This window comes from Prunus persica, chromosome G1 (genome assembly GCF_000346465.2).
Source record: "Prunus persica cultivar Lovell chromosome G1, Prunus_persica_NCBIv2, whole genome shotgun sequence".
In the NCBI taxonomy this organism is placed as follows: Eukaryota; Viridiplantae; Streptophyta; class Magnoliopsida; order Rosales; family Rosaceae; genus Prunus; species Prunus persica.
Window position 1 is genome coordinate 18,384,527 of NC_034009.1, and position 22,161 is coordinate 18,406,687.

Below are 22,161 nucleotides of genomic sequence, written 5' to 3' on the forward strand. Positions count from 1 at the left end.
ACCTTTTCTGTTCATTGGATTTCATTGATTATTCAAAAGTATTTTGGATTATGGTAAATGGATTTATTTAATTATTTATAGGAAATCACCATTCTTTTTCGGTGAGTACATCATTGTTGAGTTTATCTGTCACTTAACTCTTCTGATTGTTAATTCTAAAGGGTGCATTTTTGCTCACCACCTTAACCCTAGGTGTACCCTCACCACCCCTCTCAAAAGTTGACACATGTCCATGGGTTTAACTATGGTTAGTTCTTTATTTTTTATTTATTTGATAACATTATTATGAGAGAGAAACAATACTTCAATAAGATTTTTCCTGATTTACCTTTATTAACCTAGCAAACTTTCCACTTTTCTAAATTAATTAACAACTACCCAAATAAATAATTGGCAAACTTTCCACTTTTCTATAATCTTCTCCACAATATGTCTATTAAATGCATCCCTTCTACTAATTCCAGGTATTAGCTGTTGGCAATTGGCGTTACATTTGGTATTAGCAGTTGAGGCTGTTACATTTGGTATTAATATGAATATCAATTCACAGGCTTCAATACTTCGAAGAATACACCCAAATTCATTGAATCTCAATTGGCTTTAGTTAACTCCTTTTATCCACACCCAAAAATTCCACTGTTCTTCAATTGTAGGCTTACTCCATTTGTTCAAGTGAAAGATAGATCACATCTATGCTGCTTTTTTTTTTTTTTTACCCTGTATTGCTTGATTATTTTTTATATTTTGGTGATTGCTCTGCATTATTTAGTACAATATTATAATTTGGCCATAACAAATTTGAATAACACCATAAAACACAGTTTCAACGGCAAATTATGATAATTTTATATAAATCCGAAAGGTTTTCTTAAAATAAAATACTCCAAAGGAAAATCATAGAGGTAGTTATGTCATGCATTATGTCTTGGCATTGGACGGATGAAAAAGAACAATTCATGTCGTTCCTAGTATCTTTTTCTACACTGCAAAAACTTGGTCTAAGATGTTGATGGATGTGAAAAACTTAGTTGATAAGCTGGTCCTTCAGGTCTTAGTTGAATGTTTTCCTGTAAATTAATCAAACAATTAAAAATAATACTAATAAAACTTAAAACGAAAAAATATATATATAGAAAACTATATGTGTAGTGAATTCAGTAAATCAAGATAACAAACCTGTGGATGTATAAGTGAGTAATTGGACAACAATGGATGTATAGCTTGGTATCCAAGTGGGTGATTTGGAATCCCTTGAACACTAGAAACAGTTGGAAATCCATACTGAAAATCTGCAACTTTGCATACAGATGCCATATTGAAATGATTTTGAGTTGACATTCCAATCGATTCCTAAATATTAAATTCCAATCAATACATAAAACATATACTTTGAGAATGCCAATGTTAAAAAAATTACAAATATTCTATACCTGAACATGTGTATATAAATTTGAGTGTCCGCTCATCTCACGTGCGGATAAATTAATTTCCTTAGACACTGTAAAACAATTAAACGATAATTATATTGACATAAAGTAAATAATGAACAAAAAAAAGTTGATCAACTAACTACTAACCTTTTCTTTTAGATGAACCTTTCCTTTTAGATGGCTTTGATTCCAAAGAACTCTTAATTCTACCTTTTCCTCTACCTTTCGACTTTTGAATCTTTGGATCTCGCAATTTAAGATTATCCCCATCTTCACTGACATGCTTATCAAGAATTTCATCGTGTTCGTCTCCAAAGTATGGATGTTTTTCTAATTTTGCCTCTAACTGTAACAATTCAGACTTCAAAAAAGTGCATGTTTGGTTGTTCCTTGCACCCTTTGCTATGATTCTTTGTACTATATGAGATAACTCGCTATACTGAACCATGGAAGATGACTCTAGAGTACTCAAAGGTACTTCCTCATTCGAATCAAAGTCAACATCACATGTAGCTTCCTTGCTCCATCTCTTTAAATAATACTTAGATGGCAGAGTTGAGAACTCTAATTCATGGTATAATTTTAGTGCATGTGCACAAAGAATCCCCTCAAATTCAAACTTTTTACAGCTGCAACTGACCGTTTGATCAGAAAGGTCATATGTAAGTGATCTGCTCATTCCTCTCATTCCAGAATTCATAACCATATATCTACGTGTTAGCCCATCATCACTTTGTAATTTCAGCCTCAAACCTAAAAGTTTCTTACACTCATCTTGGAAACAATAGAACAACTTACTTGTATACTTCGTTGTTGCTTCAATCTCCACATTCCAATTAGAGGATAAATTGCGCCATTTTTGTTTAGTTGAAGTTTCTGCTTGCCTTTCCTTTTCTCTTCGGTCCGCTACAGCTTTATCATATTGTACAACAAATTCTCGAAGAAGAAGGTTTCGAGAAAAAAACTTTTTCAAAAATGCGTTTATGCTTTCACTTCTTTGTGTTGTTGTCATACCTAGAAAAAAATTTAACATGAATTAATCATATTTCACAAAATAAAAACTTAAAAGAATAGGATTTCTATGTTTTTATACCTGCACAAAAGTGGTCTCGCCCATAAACTTGTGCCCATTTCTCACGCAGTGCGTATATTCCTTCTAGCCAACTATTTCCTCTCAATCCATAATCATCAAGTAAAGCTTCCCAACTTGATTCAAATTCTTCAACAATCTCTGGATCATATACACAACTTTTAAAATCTTTCGCGAATGCTTGAAATTCAGAAAAAACATGACCCAAGTTCTTTGCAGCATTCTGATATATATGCCACAAGCAAAGTCGGTGATGGCAATTAGGAAATACTTCGATGATTGCAGCAGCAATTGATTGAGCTTGATCTGTAAATATGGTTTTTGGTTCTTTTCCTTCATTAGCTTGTAAGAAGACCTTAAACAACCACTCACATGCGTCAGTACTCTCTCCATCTAGCAAACCACATCCAAAAAGTATGGTCTGCCCATGATTATTAAGCCCAATGATCGGAGCACACACCATGTTGTAGTTGTTCGTTTTGAATGTTGTATCAAAACACAGAACATCACCAAATATAGCATAATCACGTCTTGGTTTTCCATCACAAAAAAAACAACCACATATTTCATTCTCCATGTTTGTTCGAACAGAATAAAAGAATGACTTATCTTGAGCTTGTTTTTGCTTGAAATATTCAAGCAAACATTGCGAGTCGCCTCTTTTTTGAAATTCAATGCGCTTTCTCATAATCAAATTGTTGCAATCAGCTTGAATGAAATTTAAATGTTGAGGCCCTCCTGCTTCTGTTGTCATGTATGAGAAAATTTGAGATGGCTTTAGACCTGCATGATGCATTTGATTGATGAATCCTGCTTGAGAAGGCTCTATTGTTCTTTGTGACCTCAGCAAATGTGAACTTGATAATGGAACAAGATCATGATTATGTTCAGCTATAAAGTTTTTCACAACATATTTTCCATCTCGATTAAGTTTGATCCCAAGCATTGCCTTACATCCGAATCTTCTTTGCTCTCTTTTCTTCTTTGGAGTTGTCTTTTTTCTATAGAAACCTTCACAAGAACAACAAAATTCTCTTTTATGTATTACACCATTCTTGTCCTTATTTACTCTTAGTTTTCTCACACTAAATCCAACACCTCTAGCATATGAATTGTAATATTGATATGCCTCCTGTTCATTATCAAAACTCATGCCAAGCGTTGGACTGTCACCAAATTTTCTTGTGAGCTCTTCAATTTGCTCATTATGATCCAAGAGATCAAGACTTTCAGAATCAGAATCTAGGTGTATACAATCAACATATTCTTTACCATCATTGGAATATGTAGCATGAAATTCATCCTCTTCATGGTCCATGAGGACACTAGCAGTATGTGCCTGCATATGTATCATAATACTTGATATTCAATGATTGACAAAAAAAAAAAATTTGAATATTCAATGAATGCTACAGCCATAAAAAATAATCAAGCAATACAAAGTACTAAAAAAAAGAAGAAAAAAAAGCAGCATAGATTATTACCTATCTTTCACTTGAACAAATGGAGGAAGCCTGCAATTGAAGAGCAGTGTAACTTTTGGGCGTGGATAAAAGGAGTTAACTAAAGCCAATTGAGAATAAAAGTATCTGGATGTGTTCTTCAAAGTATTGAAGCATATGAATTGATATTCATATTAAAGCAATTGCCAACATGGACATGTTAAAGAATTACTGCGAGGCGCACTTGATTCTTTGTAGCATGCTGGAGGTAGTTGGAATCAATAGAGGGATGTACTTAAGCAATTGCCAACATGGACATGTTAAAGAATTACTGCGAGGCGCACTTGATTCTTTGTAGCATGTTGGAGGTAGTTGGAATCAATAGAGGGATGTACTTAATAGACATATTGTGGAGCAGATTATAGAAAAGTGGAAAGTTTGCACGCCAATTGCCAATTGCCAATTATTTATTTGGGTAGTTGTTAATTAATTTAGAAAAGTGGAAAGTTTGCTAGGTTAATAAGGGTAAATCAGGAAAAATCTTATTAAAGTATTGTTTCTCTCTCATAATAATGTTATCAAATAAATAAAAAATAAAGAACTAACCATAGTTAAACCCATGGACATGTGTCAACTTTTGAGAGGGGTGGTGAGGGTACACCTAGGGTTAAGGTGGTGAGCAAAAATGCACCCAATTCTAAAAGCCCTCCCTCGATTATTTCATTTGTTTCTTGCATTTTCTTTTGCTATATTCGAATTTTTTACGTTAAAAATTTTGTTGACAGAAATATAAAATAGCTAAAATGAAAGATGTGCCCGTGTTACAAAAGAGAAGAAACATGGTTCTATATATGGGTGGAAATTCCTTAAAGCATTTTCTTGGTTGCAGTTTAGTTGTTTTTTTTATATACCGAAGTTAGGAGTTTAGTTGTTGTTTTTTTTAATGCCAAAGTGTCACTTTGGTTCGAACTTGAGATCACTTATTTACATATTAAGGTCCTTTTCCACTAAGTTAGGCCCCATTAGCCTTGGTTGGAGTTTAGTTGATGGAGACACATTTCTCCTAGGAATTTGGTTGCAAATTCTAATTTGTATATTCAATAACTATTTAAGAAATAAATAATATATATTGCAATATTTTCCTAACTTTTATGCACTTGGATATATATTGATCCGTTCTCTTTTTCATAAATACAACAAAAAATAATTTGAGAAGCGAAGGATGAGGATGAAAAAATTCAGGAAACAGAGATAGAAAAGAGAGTTTAGAGAAAGAGAAACAGTTTGACAAAAATGCCCTTAAAAAATAGGTCAAATTGACCAAATTTAACAGAAATTATAATGGAATTGATGTCACGAACCACATTGATGTGGAATACAAAAGTTTGAGGATGACATATTCTTATGGATGTCCGACTCCATTTGTGAAAATGTATGTGTATTCAGTTTGATTGATAATTAAAATGTTATAATTGTAGGATAATACAGATGCCCCTAAGGCATATAGATTCCATTGCCTAAAGGTTGGTAATAGATGGAGGGATTGGAAGTGCCGACTGAAGCAGAAATGGTATGATAAATATGACATCGATGAACAACTTTAGCCATCACTCCTCCTAGGGTGGTCACAGAGCAATGTAAGACACTGATAAAATATTGGGGTCTTCCAAAAGTAAAAGTAAATATCTAATAAGTTTATAATTTATGTTTGCAGGAGAGATGAATTATCATTGATAAAACCATCTTATCGGAATGTCCTGAGACGAATAAGGTAAATCTTGCACAAGGAGGTGCTCCACATAGGACTGGTCGCACATCATTTGCACAGTTGAGAAATGTGCTAAGAACACTAGATTGATTATAAGTGTGGTTGGCTTTCTATTGATTTATGTTGTTGTATTAATTTTCTTTGTTATGTGCTAATGATTCTTTCTATAGTCATTGACCATATAGGTATTGTTATTAGCTAATCCTTTTTGTTCAGGCATATATCTTGAATGGCTGGCAAATAATGCTAACAGAAGATTTAGAATTTATACTATGGTTGTACGTAATAGATTGGTTATTGGTGTTCTTTTTAGATATATATTTAATGAGATCAATTTTTTTTCTTACATAGATGAAAGAGATAGGAGAGAAGACTGATCACTGAGCACGTTTATCAAAACTCGTACAAAGAAGAAGAAAAATAATGAAGATGAAGTTTTTGATGAGGACAGTGCTGATATTATTGTAAGTCTGAATATAAAGTTGTTTTGAAATTTTATCTTTTAGCCAAATGAACCAATTCTGTAAGTGTGATTTTGTAGAATCAATTCAACCAATATTTGGAAGAAAGGGAAGAAGATGAACAAGATGAGTCATTTATAGAGGAGATATTTACTAAAGTGATGGGAACTAATGCACATGGGCGTGTTCACATGTATGGGGCTGGTGAGTGTTTGGTCAAAAATCAAATTATGACAATAATGAGAATAGGATGAGAGAGGAGCGAGAGAAACAATATCAGTCAAAATAGATCATCTTCAATCCAAGTTAAATGAAGTCAGCTCACAACTTAGTTTAGTGACAACTTAGTTTAGTGATGACTCATGTTGGTTTCCAAACCACCCCAGAAGAAAGTGGAAACGGTCAGGTACATTATATTTAATGTCTTTCTCTTATTAAAGAATAAATACCGTGAAAATTTAAGTGATCTTAGTTTTTATTCTAACTTCGAAATATTTAATATTTCATGTCCTCAATAGATTCCAGATGCCTCAAATATGCATCAACGAAGACTTAGTGTTGATAGCAAGCTGTAGCCTAATTTAGACTTGGAGGCATAAAATAAATTGTTTCCATTAAAAGGTTAGATAAATATCTTCTAAAAAAAATTAAAATATATATATATTTTCCATTCATTTATTTATGTTTTTGTCACTATTTTCAGGTTAGGGGTGAAGATGAAATACAAGATAATGATGACTCCTTCAAGTTTGAACTCTATTAATTCTAGAGATTGTATTGTTTAAATATGACTTGAGATTTGAGATTCTATAATTATTAGTTTTTGTTTTTGTTTTTTTGGTGTTAATGCAAAAGATGGTACTTTCAAGTATATGAACGAAGTTATTTTTGTTTTGATCAAGATATAACACCATTTTATAAGTTTTTATAGTCAATTATAATTAAAAATCACAGTTTATATGTCAATTAAGACTGTCATTGGTGTTGCAAATTAAATTTTTTTCGTTGAAGCAAGTTGTGCAAAATTTTTGAATTCAAAAAACTGAATTTATTAAAATTCCGTCACATAATTATTGCGACACTACATACAGTCATTAAAACTTTTTTAACGATGCGTGCCATCGTTGTATACACTGTCGCCAAAAAGGCAAAGAATTATGCGCACTATCGCAATTGCTTTAGTTGCGACACGAGTCGAGTCGTAACTAGTGTCGTAAAATCGCGTCTTAAATCCGACGCTCAGTTTATTGCGACAATTTTTTACCATCACAAATTTGATGCAATACGTTATTACGATACCATACAATTTTTTTTTTGCTTTTTTCATTGATCAATTTTGAAGTTTAGGGATCAAAATGATAAGTTTCACACAATTCAAGACCATTACTGTAAAATCCCTATTTTAGAAGAATGATATTTTAGGTGGCCGTACTACAATACCATACAATAATTTTTCCTTTATAAGATTCAAACAACCAACCGTTACCCTAAATTTTAAGTGATTGTGTCTAAACGCAAAAAACTGGTCTAAAAAGTAAAAACTTAAAGTGCAAAGGGAGGTACGTACATTCAAGTTTGAATTATAAGTAAATATACAAATAAAATTGGATTACTACGATTCAGTTTAAAATTCTTTACACCTTAACTATAGCATGGACATATATGCAGAAAAAATTTATTGGTTCTATATGTTCAAATTCAAGGGTGGATATTAGCAATCTGATTCAAATTCAAATTCCAATTATATGCATATGTAAATCATTCGAAGATGTGTTTTGATGGAAAAGAGCAAAACAAGAAGAAACTAGAAAGTAGAGGACGTCGGAAAAGGAAACTACAGAATAAATTTGTTCTTGCCTTAATCCAATTTTATTGACTATAAGGTACACCATCATATATGGAAACCCCTTTGGATTAATATGGAGCTATAGCTAGCTAGCCTCCATGGCTTAATTCCCAACTCCATGTGCATTTGCGGGGAGTGTGCCAGGAGACTCTGCACCATTTGGGCCCGAAGGAACAAGTCTCATTATATCATAAATATTTGAAGAACCACCAAACTTACGAAAACCTAAATATTTCCTGTCCTTATAATTAATACTAATAGGTGTCTCTGGATTGTGTTTAGGGTTTGGAGCATCAGGTACCTTTGTCTTGCTCCAATAGTTCATCAAGACGAGATGACGTCTAAGATCAGCAGATTTTGTGGATTGTTTGATAGGAGATGAAGAAACAAGCCTCTGGAAATCACCAAAAACATAGGGTAGTGAGAGAAAAATGGATAATAATACAAAGAAGTAAGCCTTAGATAATTCCATTTTTTGTTGTTTGGTGGTCTCTATAGAACATCTAACTACACCTTCTTATAGGATTTCTTATGCATGAATTTGCTGTAAATAAAAAATATCACAACAAATCTCCAGTGACGCCCAGGATTCACTTACTCTTTAAGAAATTTTTATCAAGATTTTCTCTGCAATAATCTTCTTTATATGTATTTACCTATATGATTTATATTTATGTATGGTTGACCTGCCTCGAATTTTATTTATTTGATACCATCTTCTTCTTTTGGTTATACCTTCCAGTAAAAGTAATATTTTTTATTAGAGCAGAATCGTCGAAAGATTTACACCAGCTAAATCAAAGGATACAATTAATAGAGAAAATATGGAAATTAATCAATCAAAAAGTCCACACATTATTCCATATTACTCTTTTTTTATTTTTCCATCCAGCATCTTAGCAATATTTGTTTTTTTATAGAAAAGTTGATATAGATCCAAATTCACATTGAGAAGTTGTTGATCCTTAGAGTTGGTGACTTTGATACAAGTCCTTTAACTTTTGTGCCACATAGGATTACATTCCTTTTTAAATATTTTCGGATTACATTCCTTTTTAAATATTTTTGAATAATTACGAGAAAGAATTATTTATGACCATAATGATTTTGGTATATTAATTATGTTTCCCTTTTCTTCTTTTAATTGCATCCATGATTTTGTATATTAACACTTATATTTAGCTAGGTACATTAGAAAATTCTACCTATATATACATATATTAATATAAAGCACGTTAGCTCATAGTACCTTTATATTAAGTACATAAAAACGTCATCAATAGTTCTCTTGTTTATATTATTTTCTCAAATTTTTTATTTGTTATCATACTTAAACACCATGAATCAACTTGATAAGTATTAAGCATATTGGGCTCGTTTGGTACGTCGGACTGTACTGACTAATTTTCGTCGAATAGTATTAATTTGTTCCGAAGAGTACTGACTATTTATCCATAATATTATAAAGCGTTTGGTGCTGTTCCGGATAAATAATCTGACTAAGTTATACTGTGTTTGGTGATGTTCCGGATAACATCAGATCAGACTATTTTTAAAATAAAAAAAAATTTCTTTGATAATTTTAATGGAAATTGAGATTCAAATTCCACGAATTTTTTTTGGTAAGATTCATATGACAAGATTTGTTTTTCAATTGTTTTTGCCAATATTTTTTTTCTTCATATAACCCATTATCATAATTGTAGTATCTCATAAAAATTCCAACATACTCGCATACGTTAATAAAAACAGTACCAAATCATGTATAATTCAAAGTGATCACATACTAAGGTGATAAGAGCAAAAGAAAAAGTTGTTCATAAACCAAACTAGATCAAAGAGTGAATCACAGCTCCCTCGCCCCAAGTAAGAGAAGAACAAATGCTTTTCTCATAGCACCATCCAATGTTAAGAATGTTCTCTCATCACTTGCTTTCTCCAAAATTAGCCGTAGTGCCTTAATTTGGTCATTAATAGACAAGTCCATCTTTGCCAATTCAGCAGCAATGTCAGGTCTTGGTTCTGATCCTTTCACCAAACTATTAGTTACAGTTTTCAATTGGTCAATAGACTCAGAAATCATCTCACCAAATGCTTTAGCCATTTCCTTTTAAATATCAGTATCTACATTTCGTTTGCGGTGTCGACTGCTTGAGCTAGTTGAGTTTTATTGATTTGATATTGGCAAAGAGGCAGAATGATCTGGTTCAACCTCAACTTCCTCATCATCATCATTGACATCAATGTTGGTTTTTATAAAGAGAGTCTCCTCTTACTTTTTTTTTTTTTTTTTTGGTGTGGGTTGAAATCTGATCTCATTAAAGAAACCCAGAAAAAATAGATTACAAAGCAAGTCACAAAAACCAGGTAGAGGCACTTAGACCTCAAAACCAAGGCTAGAACCAAGCTTCTCACCCAGACCAGTTCAAAACTAAACAAAAACAAAATGCATAAGATAACATAAAACAAGGAATTCGGACAGCACCACCCATAACCAATCAACAATGTCCTAAACACAAGACCAAACCCACTATAGAAGAAATCGTAACCAAAGGTACCAAAGGAAAATGGTGATGACTCAATTGATGTTGCTGCTACTGTTGTGAAGTTTGTGTATTCATTTAAATGGTTTAATTTGCTTTGGTAATAGGATTGTGCAATTCATTCATTAAGCCCATATCCAATGTTTCTCATTTGTAAAATAGGTCATTTTACGATATAGCTTTCATTCATGTAAGTAAGCATAACCTAATTTCAAAAACGAAAAATACATAACCTAATTCCACAAAAATTTAATAAAAAAATTGAAATATATAAAGAATAGAGAAGAAGCAAGAAGAAGCATATTGGAGAGAGTATGAGAGAGAGAGAGAGAGAGAGAGAGAGAGAGAGAGTGAGAGATGGATACCTGGAGAAGAGTGAAGAAAATAACCTTTGGAGAAGATAGCAGAGAAAAACCCTAGGGAGAAGAAGAAGAAAAGAGCGTTTGATTTTTTTTTTCGTAGAACGCGTGCTTAGCCTATAATTAAGCGTGTATTATCTAAACCGGACTGTGTGGATTGTATTAGTTAGTGAGGTAAGGAGAGTATTAAAAGCCCAACCCGTATAAAATAGTCGGGTAATTAAATAATACAAGTTGACACCAAACACCTGATATAGACTATTTACTCCTATCCAAAGTCTAATACGGTATACCAAACGAGCCCGTTTTTAATATTTGGGTGCTTACCTGATGCATAGGTACATTATTTCATGTGGGTACATGCCTCATTGATTAGTATAATATGTGGTTCTTTACTTTTATTGATTAAATTGTATTTTATCCATATATTAGGTAAATATTCATAAGGAAAGAATTCAAAATTTAAATTATGAAATTCAATTGCAATGAAATACTACATTAAATTTAGATTTTCAATATGTTTCCTTATTTACCTCAAAGGGTTAAATCGACACAACAACAAAAGTAAAAAAAGTTAAAGGACTTGCATCTAAAACCAAAACGACTAGGGCTTAGCCTAATGACAACTAATCGTTTTGAATCTAGATCTAAGAAGCCTTAATTTTTTTTGCTTTTCCACCTTCTTATAGGATTTCTTATGCATGAATTTGCTATAAATAAAATATCACAACAATAGTGCCTGCCCTAGCAATATTTTTTTTTTGTTTTTTCACCTATTTCCATAGCAACCCAAGGGCAATTACTATTTTCATGGGATTAATTTTATTTTTTTGTAATTTATTAATAATAAAAAATTGCTAGGTAAGTATAAAAAAATATTCAAAATTTTTTTGTCATTTTTCAGAATTTTTTCAATTTTTCAATTTTTTTTTTCTTCACTGACGTCAGCCCGCTCAGCCAAGAGCTTAGGCTGTTCTTGCCTTCGGCCCTGCCTAGTCTTCGTGGAGCCCACCATCTCCTCTGGCTGGATTTGTGTGGTGGAGTGGGTTTCTTCAACTTGGAGGGCCTTTTGCCCAGGTTGAAGTTTGCGGTGGAAGTGCTTTTAGGATATCTTTTCATATTCACAATATTACTCTTTTATTTTATTTGTTCAAATAATTATGGGGTGATTTTATTATCATGTGGGTAATACCATAATCTGACATATGAAATAATTTTTTTGAAAGAACATCATTTTATTAATTAAAAATAATAATAAGACACTAACTTATTGCATTAATTTTTGGATGCCAACTAATGGAGTAATTTCTTATTTTTTGTGAATATAATTAAAGTCCACAATGCGTCCAAAACTAAAATAATTGAAATAGTGTTATATCAATTGGTGTTTACATAATAAGTGCCAAGAAGTCTAGCTTAGTGAAAAAGGGCCTTAGGTCTCAGGTTTGAATTCCCACAACATCATAGTTGTGTATGTGACTATCGCTTGTACTAAAAAAACTTAACATAATAAGTTAGTGTCTCTAATATTAGACCATTTTGGGAGAGGCACAACTTTAAAACCTATTTGATATTACTCCAAGTAAGAAATGTAAAATTTTTCAGCTTGCCTTATGGGACGGGGCCCAGAGTTGCCGAGAGGGCCTCTCAACAAATGTCGGCATGGCCAACCGAGAGTTGCCAAGAGCTACAGAGTGCTGTCGACCGCATCAATGTTAGATTTCATGGATTTATAGACTCTGTAGATTTCACAAAGACTTTAGAAGAATTTTATGCACTTCAATTACAGACTTCTATGAATTTTTTACACTTGTATCTACTAAGCAAATTCTCCAAATTTGGTCTCAATCGAGCGGTCGGATCGCTCTCGATCACATGATGTCACTGGTTTACCTAACTCTAGAATCATTGATTCGGAGTATTTGGGGCTTCGATTCTCAATCTAAGAGCTCCTACATGATCCTAGAGGTGCAAAGAATAATATATTTGGAATTGGAGCTGATCCCACGGTCCGAACATATCGAATCCGGATATCGCCTAATAGGCGTAAATCCGTTCGACTGTCAAACAAATCAATTGCTAATCCGAGCATAACTGCCATCGACAACGGTGGGTGTCTTGAAAGATTTTTCAGGGACGGAAAATCTCCAAACCACCAGCCAAGACCTATACCAATGCATTTAGACTAAAAGGGTGAGCAACTTCTGGTCTCGAACCCGGACCAAAAAGTGGCCAGAAATGGGTGAAAAATAGCCGGAACCGTCCACCCAATATGGGTATTTAAATCAATCTTCAAAACTCCATAATTAACCCACACTAACTACATAAACATGTAGCGCACGATGAGGGGATGAATTTCTATACATCACTCGTCGGATTTCGTAGCCGAAGTAGCTAGAAACGGCATCGGAAACTTTGAAAACTACCGACACTTCCAGTCGTTGTAGTCCACAATCCTTAGGTTTTTGAGCTGCAAAAAGGGCTGGTTTAGGTAGGGGGCGTCGATACGAAACTTTTGGGACAAGTTTCGCCGGAAATGGTCGCAGGAAGTTGAAGAAATTGCTGGCCAAAATTTTGGTCATGTTATGTGCGGCGAAGAGAGAGACAGAGAGAATGTGTCGCGAGAGAAAAAGAGAGAGAGTGGAGAGGCCGGTTACTGTAGCAACCAGTACTGTAGCGGTATTGTTTGCTACAATAACACATTCTAAAATGCCCACTCAATTCCCACTCGGAATTGGGCATGCCGCATGTCTACGAACTTGTATCGTCGAGTTCTAGGCAATAGTACCACTCAAATTTCCCAAAATCTTTCCCAAACTAAAAATGACTAAAGTGCCCCTGCACCCAAGGGAAAAAAATGTAATTTCACTAAAGAATTAAATTAGGTTAAATCGATTAAATAGGGTCAGGGATGTTACAATTAGTCTCTTGATTCAGACCTTGCCCACTTAAGAGCTCATTATTGTTGAGTGCTTCAAAAACTGCATTAACATGCTTTTTTTCTCAGCATATCACGATGCTTAGATTATGCACCCGCAACATTCACCACATTAGAACATAATTCTCATTTAGAGCAAAACAATGAACATAATTCTCATTTAGAATAAGAGTTTCAAGACCACTAACCTCACCTCTCATATTACTTGCCACATCATAACTTTGCCCTCGCAACCTAGAGATACTTAACCCATGTCTCAAAAAGCTAACTTGAGTGAGGAAGATTTAGTATATTTAACATATACAATACCTACAAAGTGTTATTATTTGAAAGGATTTTAAATTTTAAAACGTTTTTATTTTCTGTTTTAATTTTTGGTTGGTTTCCTTTATTTATTATAAGAGTTACAAATTGTTTAATTTTTAGTTTTTATTTTCTATTCATTGCCACCAACTTTTATGGTTAAATGTGTTTGGAGGTTACGAGTTTTGGATGCCTATAAAAGGCCACTCCTCCTTCACATTTCATATACCACAATCAGATTTCTCTATTCTCATACTTTCACATATTCCATACTTTCTATATTATTTTTGGGCAACGGTTCTGTGGCTTGGAGTTTTCTATCTGACTGTGAACGTGCTCATAGCGGATCTTAAGCCTGTGTATTGGGGTCGTATCTTGGAGTCTTGTAGACCGTCATTACCTGCACGTAGGGAGGCTACAAAGGCTTTAGGACAGCGTCTTTGACGTGCTTTCACTATACCAGGCTTGCTTTCTTAATCTTAACTTGTTTTATTTATTTGTTTACTTGGCTCTTTATTTTACTTTACTGTTTAATATTTATTTTATATATTATTTATATCTAAAAGCTTTGAATAAGAATTTTATAAAAAGGGAAAAACCACTATTTTAATAACAATGTAAAGTCTTTGTATGTTAAAATTATTCTTACCGTATTTGTTTAAAGAAAACCTTTTTACCAATATTAAACCTCTAACCTAATTGGTGTGCACCTTTGTTTTTTTTTTTTTAAAAAAACTTATTAAAGTTATTATTCAAAACCTTAAGTACCACTATTGGAAAAGTTTAGTTACTCGTTTCAGTTTTGCTTGTGTTTGATTGCTCAGTTACCAACCCCAAACAAATTTCAAAATCTTAATAAAATCAGTTTTAAAAATTAATTAAGTGCATCAGATTTTGTAACCGTTGTTTTAAGACAAAATTAAAGTTAGATATTTTGTCATAAACTTGGCACGTTTGTTTCTTTAAGTTATTGTTTATCCACCAACTGTTTAATTAATATTCAATATTAATTTCTATTATATTTAAATTTCAGATTTTGTTGCTTCATTATTGTTTATTGGAATTGAGATGGATAGTGTAGAAACCAATAGTGTTAAACCAGAAAAATTTAATGGGACAAATTTTAAGAGGTGGCAAAGACAACTTAAATATTGGTTAACTGTTTTAGGGTTAGTTTCTGCCCTAGAAGATCAAACCACACCTGATAAAACTACTGAAACCACTTCTAAAACTAAGGAGAAGATGACCAAAGAAGAATTAGAATATCATTGCCATAATAGAATCCTTAGTTCTCTCTCTGATGATCTGTATGATGTTTATCAAGATACCAAAAATGCAAAAACTTTGTGGGGTGAATTAGAAGCTGAATATGGGATAGAAGATGCGGGAATAGATCGTTTTACAATCTCGAACTTTAATAACTATATGATGGTTGAGAATAAAACTGTAAGTGAACAAATTCATGAGTACCAAGATTTTTTAAGGAAAATAGAACTTAAGGGTACTAAGTTTAGTGAAGAGTTTAAAGTCTCTTGTCTCATAGATAAATTACCCCCAAGTTGGTCAAACTTTGCAAAAACCCTTAGGCACAAACAAGGAGTTTTAACCTTAACCCAAGTTTTAAACTCCCTTAGGATTGAAGAGAAACATAAATCAAGTAACAAGCCTAAGGAAGAAAAGACAAATGTGAACCTAGTGGAAAGTTCAAACAATAGGAATCGTTTCCAATCTAGAAGGAAATCTTTCAAGAGGACAAACAGAAATAGCCAATCCAACCATAATCAATTCAACCGAAACCAAAATCGCCAACACAATAGACCCCATAACAATTCCAATGGCAATAGGGATCAACCATGCTTCGTTTGTGGAAGAACAAATCATTGGGCCAAAGACTGTCATTACAAGAAGACCGAGCCCTACAAACCCAAGCCTAAGTGGAACAAAGGACAAAGTGGTCCTAAAGCCCAAGTGAATGTGTTGGTGGATCAAGATGATCAAGATGAACCCAATCTAAGGTATAGTTTTAAGCCTCTAGTTAATGTCGCATATTTAAGTAATAGTGATTGGTGGTTAGATTCTGGGGCAAACGTACATGTGTGTTTTGACAAACGTTTTTTTAAAAATTACCAGAACTCAAGTGGAGGAAGTGTAACCCTAGGAAATGACACCGTCGCACAAGTACGTGGAATAGGAGAAGTGGAATTGAAGATGACATCTGGGAAGACTCTAACTCTCAAGGATGTGCGACATGTTCCTGAAGTGAGGAGAAACCTTATCAGTGGATCGTCCTTAGTAAAACAAGGAAAAAAAATTGTAATGGAGTCGAATAGGATTGTTATTACTAGAAACGATGTCTTTATTGGAAAAGGATATGTTTGTGATGGATTGTTCAAAATAAATGTAGTTTTTGAAGATAATAAAATTTCTCCTCAAGTTTTTAACGTTGAGTCTTGTAATGTATGGCATGGAAGGTTAGGACATGTAAGTTTGAGCAAAATCAAAACGTTAATGGATCTTGAGCTAATCCCTAAGTCTAACATAGACCTTAAGCATAAATGTGAAGTGTGTGTTCAAGCCAAACAAACTAGGAATTCTTTCAAACCTGTAGAGAGAAACACCCAAATCTTAGAGCTCATACATAGTGATGTATGTGATTCAAATAGGTCTCCTACTAGAGGTGGAAACAAGTACTTTGTGACTTTTATTGATGACTTCTCTAGGTATTGCCATATTTATCTTATTAAGATAAAAGATGAGGTGTTTAATAAACTCAAGATTTATAAAAGTGAGGTAGAAAACCAATTGGAGAAAAAGATTAAAAGACTTAGATCTGACATAGGTGGAGAGTATACCTCAAATGAGCTTGGAGTGTTTTGTGAAGAACATGGAATTATACATGAAGTTACTCCACCATATTCACCCCAATCTAATGGAGTGGCTGAAAGGAAAAATAGAACCCTGATGGATATGGTAAATTCTATGCTTCTTAGTAGTGGACTACCTGAAAATTTGTGGGGGGAAGCAATGTTAACTGCTTGTTTCATACTTAATAGGATAACATTGAAGGATAATGAGAAAACTCCTTATGAGTTATGGAAAGGAAGATCACCTAACCTTAGAATCCTAAAAGTGTGGGGGTGTTTAGCTAAGGTACTCATACCCGATCCAAAGAGAAAGAAAATAGGTCCTAAGACTATAGACGCAGTTTTCCTCGGTTATGCGAAAAATAGTAGTGCCAATAGATTCCTGGTGATTAACTCTGAAGTAAAGGAAGTTGCAAACAACACAATTATGGAAGCAAGAGATGCTACATTCTTTGAAGATATTTTCCCGTACAAGACAAGAATTTCTAAGGAAGTACAAATAAGTGAAAAGCCTTCTAGCTCAACTACGATTGAAAATTTAGAATCTCAAGAACTTAGAAGAAGCAAAAGAGCGAGAGTTGAGAAGAACTTTGGAGATGATTTCTATACTTTTCTAGTAGAAGGAGATCCCACAACTTATAAGGAAGCTGTTATGTCTGTGGATGCACCATTCTGGAAAGAGGCTATAAATGATGAGTTTCAATCTATAATTCAAAATAACACGTGGATGTTAACGAATTTGCCTGCTGGAAATAAAGCAATAGGGTGCAAGTGGGTGTTTAGGAAAAAGTTGAAACCTGATGGAAGTATTGATAAGTACAAAGCGAGATTGGTAGCTAAGGGTTTTACACAAAAGAAAGGGATAGATTATTTTGATACCTACTCACCTGTTTCCAGGATTACCACCATAAGGACCTTGATAGCTTTAGCATCTGTGCATAATTTAGTGATTCATCAAATGGATGTGAAGACAGCATTTCTAAATGGAGACTTAGATGAAGAGATCTATATGGAGCAACCCGAAGGATTCATAGTTAAGGGCCAAGAACACAAGGTGTGCAAGTTGGTTAAATCATTATATGGCTTAAAGCAAGCTCCTAAGCAATGGCATGAGAAATTTGACAATGTGATTCTAGATTATGATTTTAAGTTTAATGGTCATGACAAATGCGTTTACTATAAAGAGAATAATGGAGAACACGTAATCTTGTGCCTATATGTTGATGACATTTTGATCTTTGGGACGAATTTAAAGATTGTGAATGATGTGAAGTCATACTTATCTAGGAATTTTGACATGAAAGATATGGGAGAAGCACATGTAATCTTAGGAATGAAAATTGAGAAGACGACACAAGGAATCTCTCTAAGTCAATCTAGTACTATTGAGAAGATGTTGAAGAAGTTCAATTACTTTGAGTGTAAGCCCACACCAACACCTTATGATCCCAATGTTCATTTAAAGAAAAATCAAGGTGAACCGTTTTCTCAGCTGAAGTACTCCCAGAGGATAGGTTCTTTGTTGTATATTGCAAATAAGACTAGACCAGACATTGCTTATGCTGTTGGAAGGTTAAGTAGGTATACACATAACCCAAGCAAAGAACATTGGAATGCTTTGGAAAGAGTTTTCAAGTACCTAAGAGGAACAATAGATTATTCACTGTGCTATAAAGGATTTCCAAATGTAGTAGAGGGATATAGTGATGCAAATTGGATAACTGACAATGAAGAAGTAAAGTCTACTAGTGGTTACATTTTCTTATTAGGTGGAACTGCAATTTCATGGGGTTCGAAGAAGCAAACAATTATTTCTAGAAGTACTATGGAGTCTGAACTCATAGCTTTGGATACTACTTGCACTGAGGCTGAATGGATTAAGAGTTTATTAATGGATATGCCTCTGGTGGAGAAACCATTGCCTGCTTTATCTATTCATTGTGACTGCAAGGCTACAATAGACTTGGTGAAACAATCTCACACAAATAGGAAAATGAACAGACACATACATGTGAGATATAAATCTATGAAGAGTCTATTAAGTAAGAACATTGTGTCTTTGGAGTATGTGAAGTCGGAGAACAACATTGCTGACCAATTGACTAAAGGTCTTTCTAGGAGCAGAGTCTTAGAAATGTCGAGGGGGATGGGCTTAAGCCCATAAGGGAGTCACCTAGGGAGGTAACCCAACTTCTGTGATTGGCGATCCCATGAAGGAAGTTCAATGGGTAGAAACAATCCATACTGCGTGACTCATTGAGCACTGTTTATATCATGTGGAGGCATCCCAGAGATGTCCTCATGCTCATCCCTATGACATCAGTGCTATATAATGTGACGTTAGGAAGGGAGTTATCCATGAATGAGTTTCGAGGCGGGCAATCTCCCGCAGGGTGCAGGTCACATGTACTCTTGGAGAACTCACCTAAGTGAGAGACGTCGTGAGGCCGCGACTGTGAGAATTGGGCTATTCTCTAGCAACTCTCATGAGAATCAAGATTAGCGCATGGCCATAAATAGCACTACCCCGCTTCCAAGCCTCAACCAATACTATGTGTGGGATATGTTGAAGTTTGGTCAAAGGTGCCGAGTTCAATACTGTGTACACTTAGGTTCCTCAAATGGAAACTATCATCACTAAGTGAAGGTTCAAGCCCGGAAGGCACCTACACCTATTGCATAGTATTATGTTGCCCATATGTATATTTTCTTTATATTTTACAATTTTAAAATTTTAAAACCCTTTGTGGGGGATTGTTATTATTTGAAAGGATTTTAAATTTTAAAACGTTTTTATTTTCTGTTTTAATTTTTGGTTGGTTTCCTTTATTTATTATAAGAGTTACAAATTGTTTAATTTTCAGTTTTTATTTTCTATTCATTGCCACCAACTTTTATGGTTAAATGTGTTTGGAGGTTACGAGTTTTGGATGCCTATAAAAGGCCACTCCTCCTTCACATTTCATATACCACAATCAGATTTCTCTATTCTCATACTTTCACATATTCCATACTTTCTATATTATTTTTGGGCAACGGTTCTGTGGCTTGGAGTTTTCTATCTGACTGTGAACATGCTCATAGCGGATCTTAAGCTTGTGTATTGGGGTCGTATCTTGGAGTCTTGTAGACCGTCATTACCTGCACGTAGGGAGGCTACAAAGGCTTTAGGACAGCGTCTTTGACGTGCTTTCACTATACCAGGCTTGCTTTCTTAATCTTAACTTGTTTTATTTATTTGTTTACTTGGCTCTTTATTTTACTTTACTGTTTAATATTTATTTTATATATTATTTATATCTAAAATCTTTGAATAAGAATTTTATAAAAAGGGAAAAACCACTATTTTAATAACACAAAGCGCTCAAGTACAATGATCATTTGCTCCTTTGAAGACATGTCACATGATTCATCAACAAGAATGGCAAATAAGGAATCACCAATATCCATGATGATTTTATTGATGATTCCAATTGAAATAGCACTTGCAATGTCCTTCTGGATATTAGGTGATGTCAACTTCAAATTTTTAGGAGCATCTTTTAGCGTGACAGCTTTTATATCATCGTTGAAACGACATAACCATCATAAAAATAAGCCCTTGTTATAAAACTATCCTGCTAACACCAACTGATGCACCCAAACGAGTTCGATAATCAATTCGATCTTGGTCTGAGTGTTTTAATATAACTGTTTCAATATGTTGCTTTTGGTTCGATAAGACCTCACAACTTCTCCAAGCTTTATTCGGTCCTGCCACATTAGTTTGTAGTCTATCTTTTTCTTCCAATTTGAAAATCCAACACCAACAAAAGATTCATTACCATATTGGTCTCCAATATCATCTAATAAACCATCTTGGTTGCTTCAAGTGTTTGTTGGATGTTCTTAGTCTCGCTAGGAGAGTCATGCCGGTTAGCAGCTAGTTTTTGTCCTTGATGTCATTGGACTAGATTTGGGGAAACTATGGCGGTTGAAATGGGTTATAGAAAAGTTATTTCGTGAGTAATTCTCCCCACATCCTTTCACCTTTTCAGTTGGCTTAGGTCATTGAGGAAGTTTTACCCATGTTTGCCATATTGTTATTAGAATGGCTCCTTACAGTTTGTGTCCTTTGTACTCTTTATTTATATTAATCTAATAAAATTCTATCACCTTTTTATGAAAAAAGATAACATTTGAAATAGTGTAGCTCTACTTCTTGAGATTTTGAATAGCCTTATCCTCAAATTCTAATTTTTCAGTAGGCTCGTTTGTAGCAATGGTCCCTCAACTATACTCAAAGTTACATTTTGATCACTCAACTCCAAAAATAGTTATAGAGGTCACTCAATTAGGTGTTGTGTTGCACCATTAGTCCTTCTGTCAAACTCTGTTAAATTTTTTGTCAAAAGTTAGGGTAAATTCAGAAATTCATCCACAACCCTCCCCTTCCTCCGCAACCCTCCATTGCCGCAACCCAATCCTTGCTTGGGTGATGGGTTCAACAGTGTACATCTGGTATGAATCCAATTGGCAAAGCCTAATTCCGACAAAATTAATAACCAAAATTTCTATAGAGCAAAAGTCATTTCTTTGACTCTGAAGTTTATTCTTCTACAATAGAAATTATAAAACCCATACAATAACACAATAGAAACCCTTTGCCAGTAACATCTTCATAGCTGGAATAGATCTTCCCTACTAAATTCGATCTAGCATAAATGAACCACAACAGATTGAACAGGCTTTAAGCATGGTTTAGGGACTTTTTCAAATTCCATATAGGGACTTTTGAATCCCCCCCTAGCTTCCTACTTCTGTTTTCGACACCTAATAGAGGATTAGTTTCGCTTTCAGTTAGAGAGGGCAAGGGAGAGAGAGAGACCTCCTATCAGATAACAATATGGAAATTATAAAAAAGAAACATGTGAACGAGATATGAAAAAACTGGCATCACCTGGGGCAACTGTTGTGGAGGAAGGGGAGGGTTATCGATGAATTTTCAAATTTACCCTCACTTTTGACAGAAAATTTAATAGAGTTTGACGGAAGGACTAATGGTGCAACACATCACCTAATTAAGTGACCTCTATAACTATTTTTTGGAGTTGAGTGACCAAAATGTAACTCCGAGT

At 34.1% G+C, this 22,161-nt stretch overlaps 1 protein-coding gene across 1 annotated transcript; it reads right to left on the reverse strand.

The window, feature by feature from the left end:
- On the reverse strand, window positions 999-3,865 carry LOC18792489 (protein FAR1-RELATED SEQUENCE 5). Its single transcript, XM_007224249.2, has 4 exons — window positions 2,524-3,865; window positions 1,578-2,444; window positions 1,177-1,289; window positions 999-1,067 (listed from the first exon to the last, which is right to left on the reverse strand). Exons 1-4 carry the CDS (start codon window positions 3,863-3,865, stop codon window positions 999-1,001), a joined length of 2,391 nt encoding a protein of 796 aa, XP_007224311.2.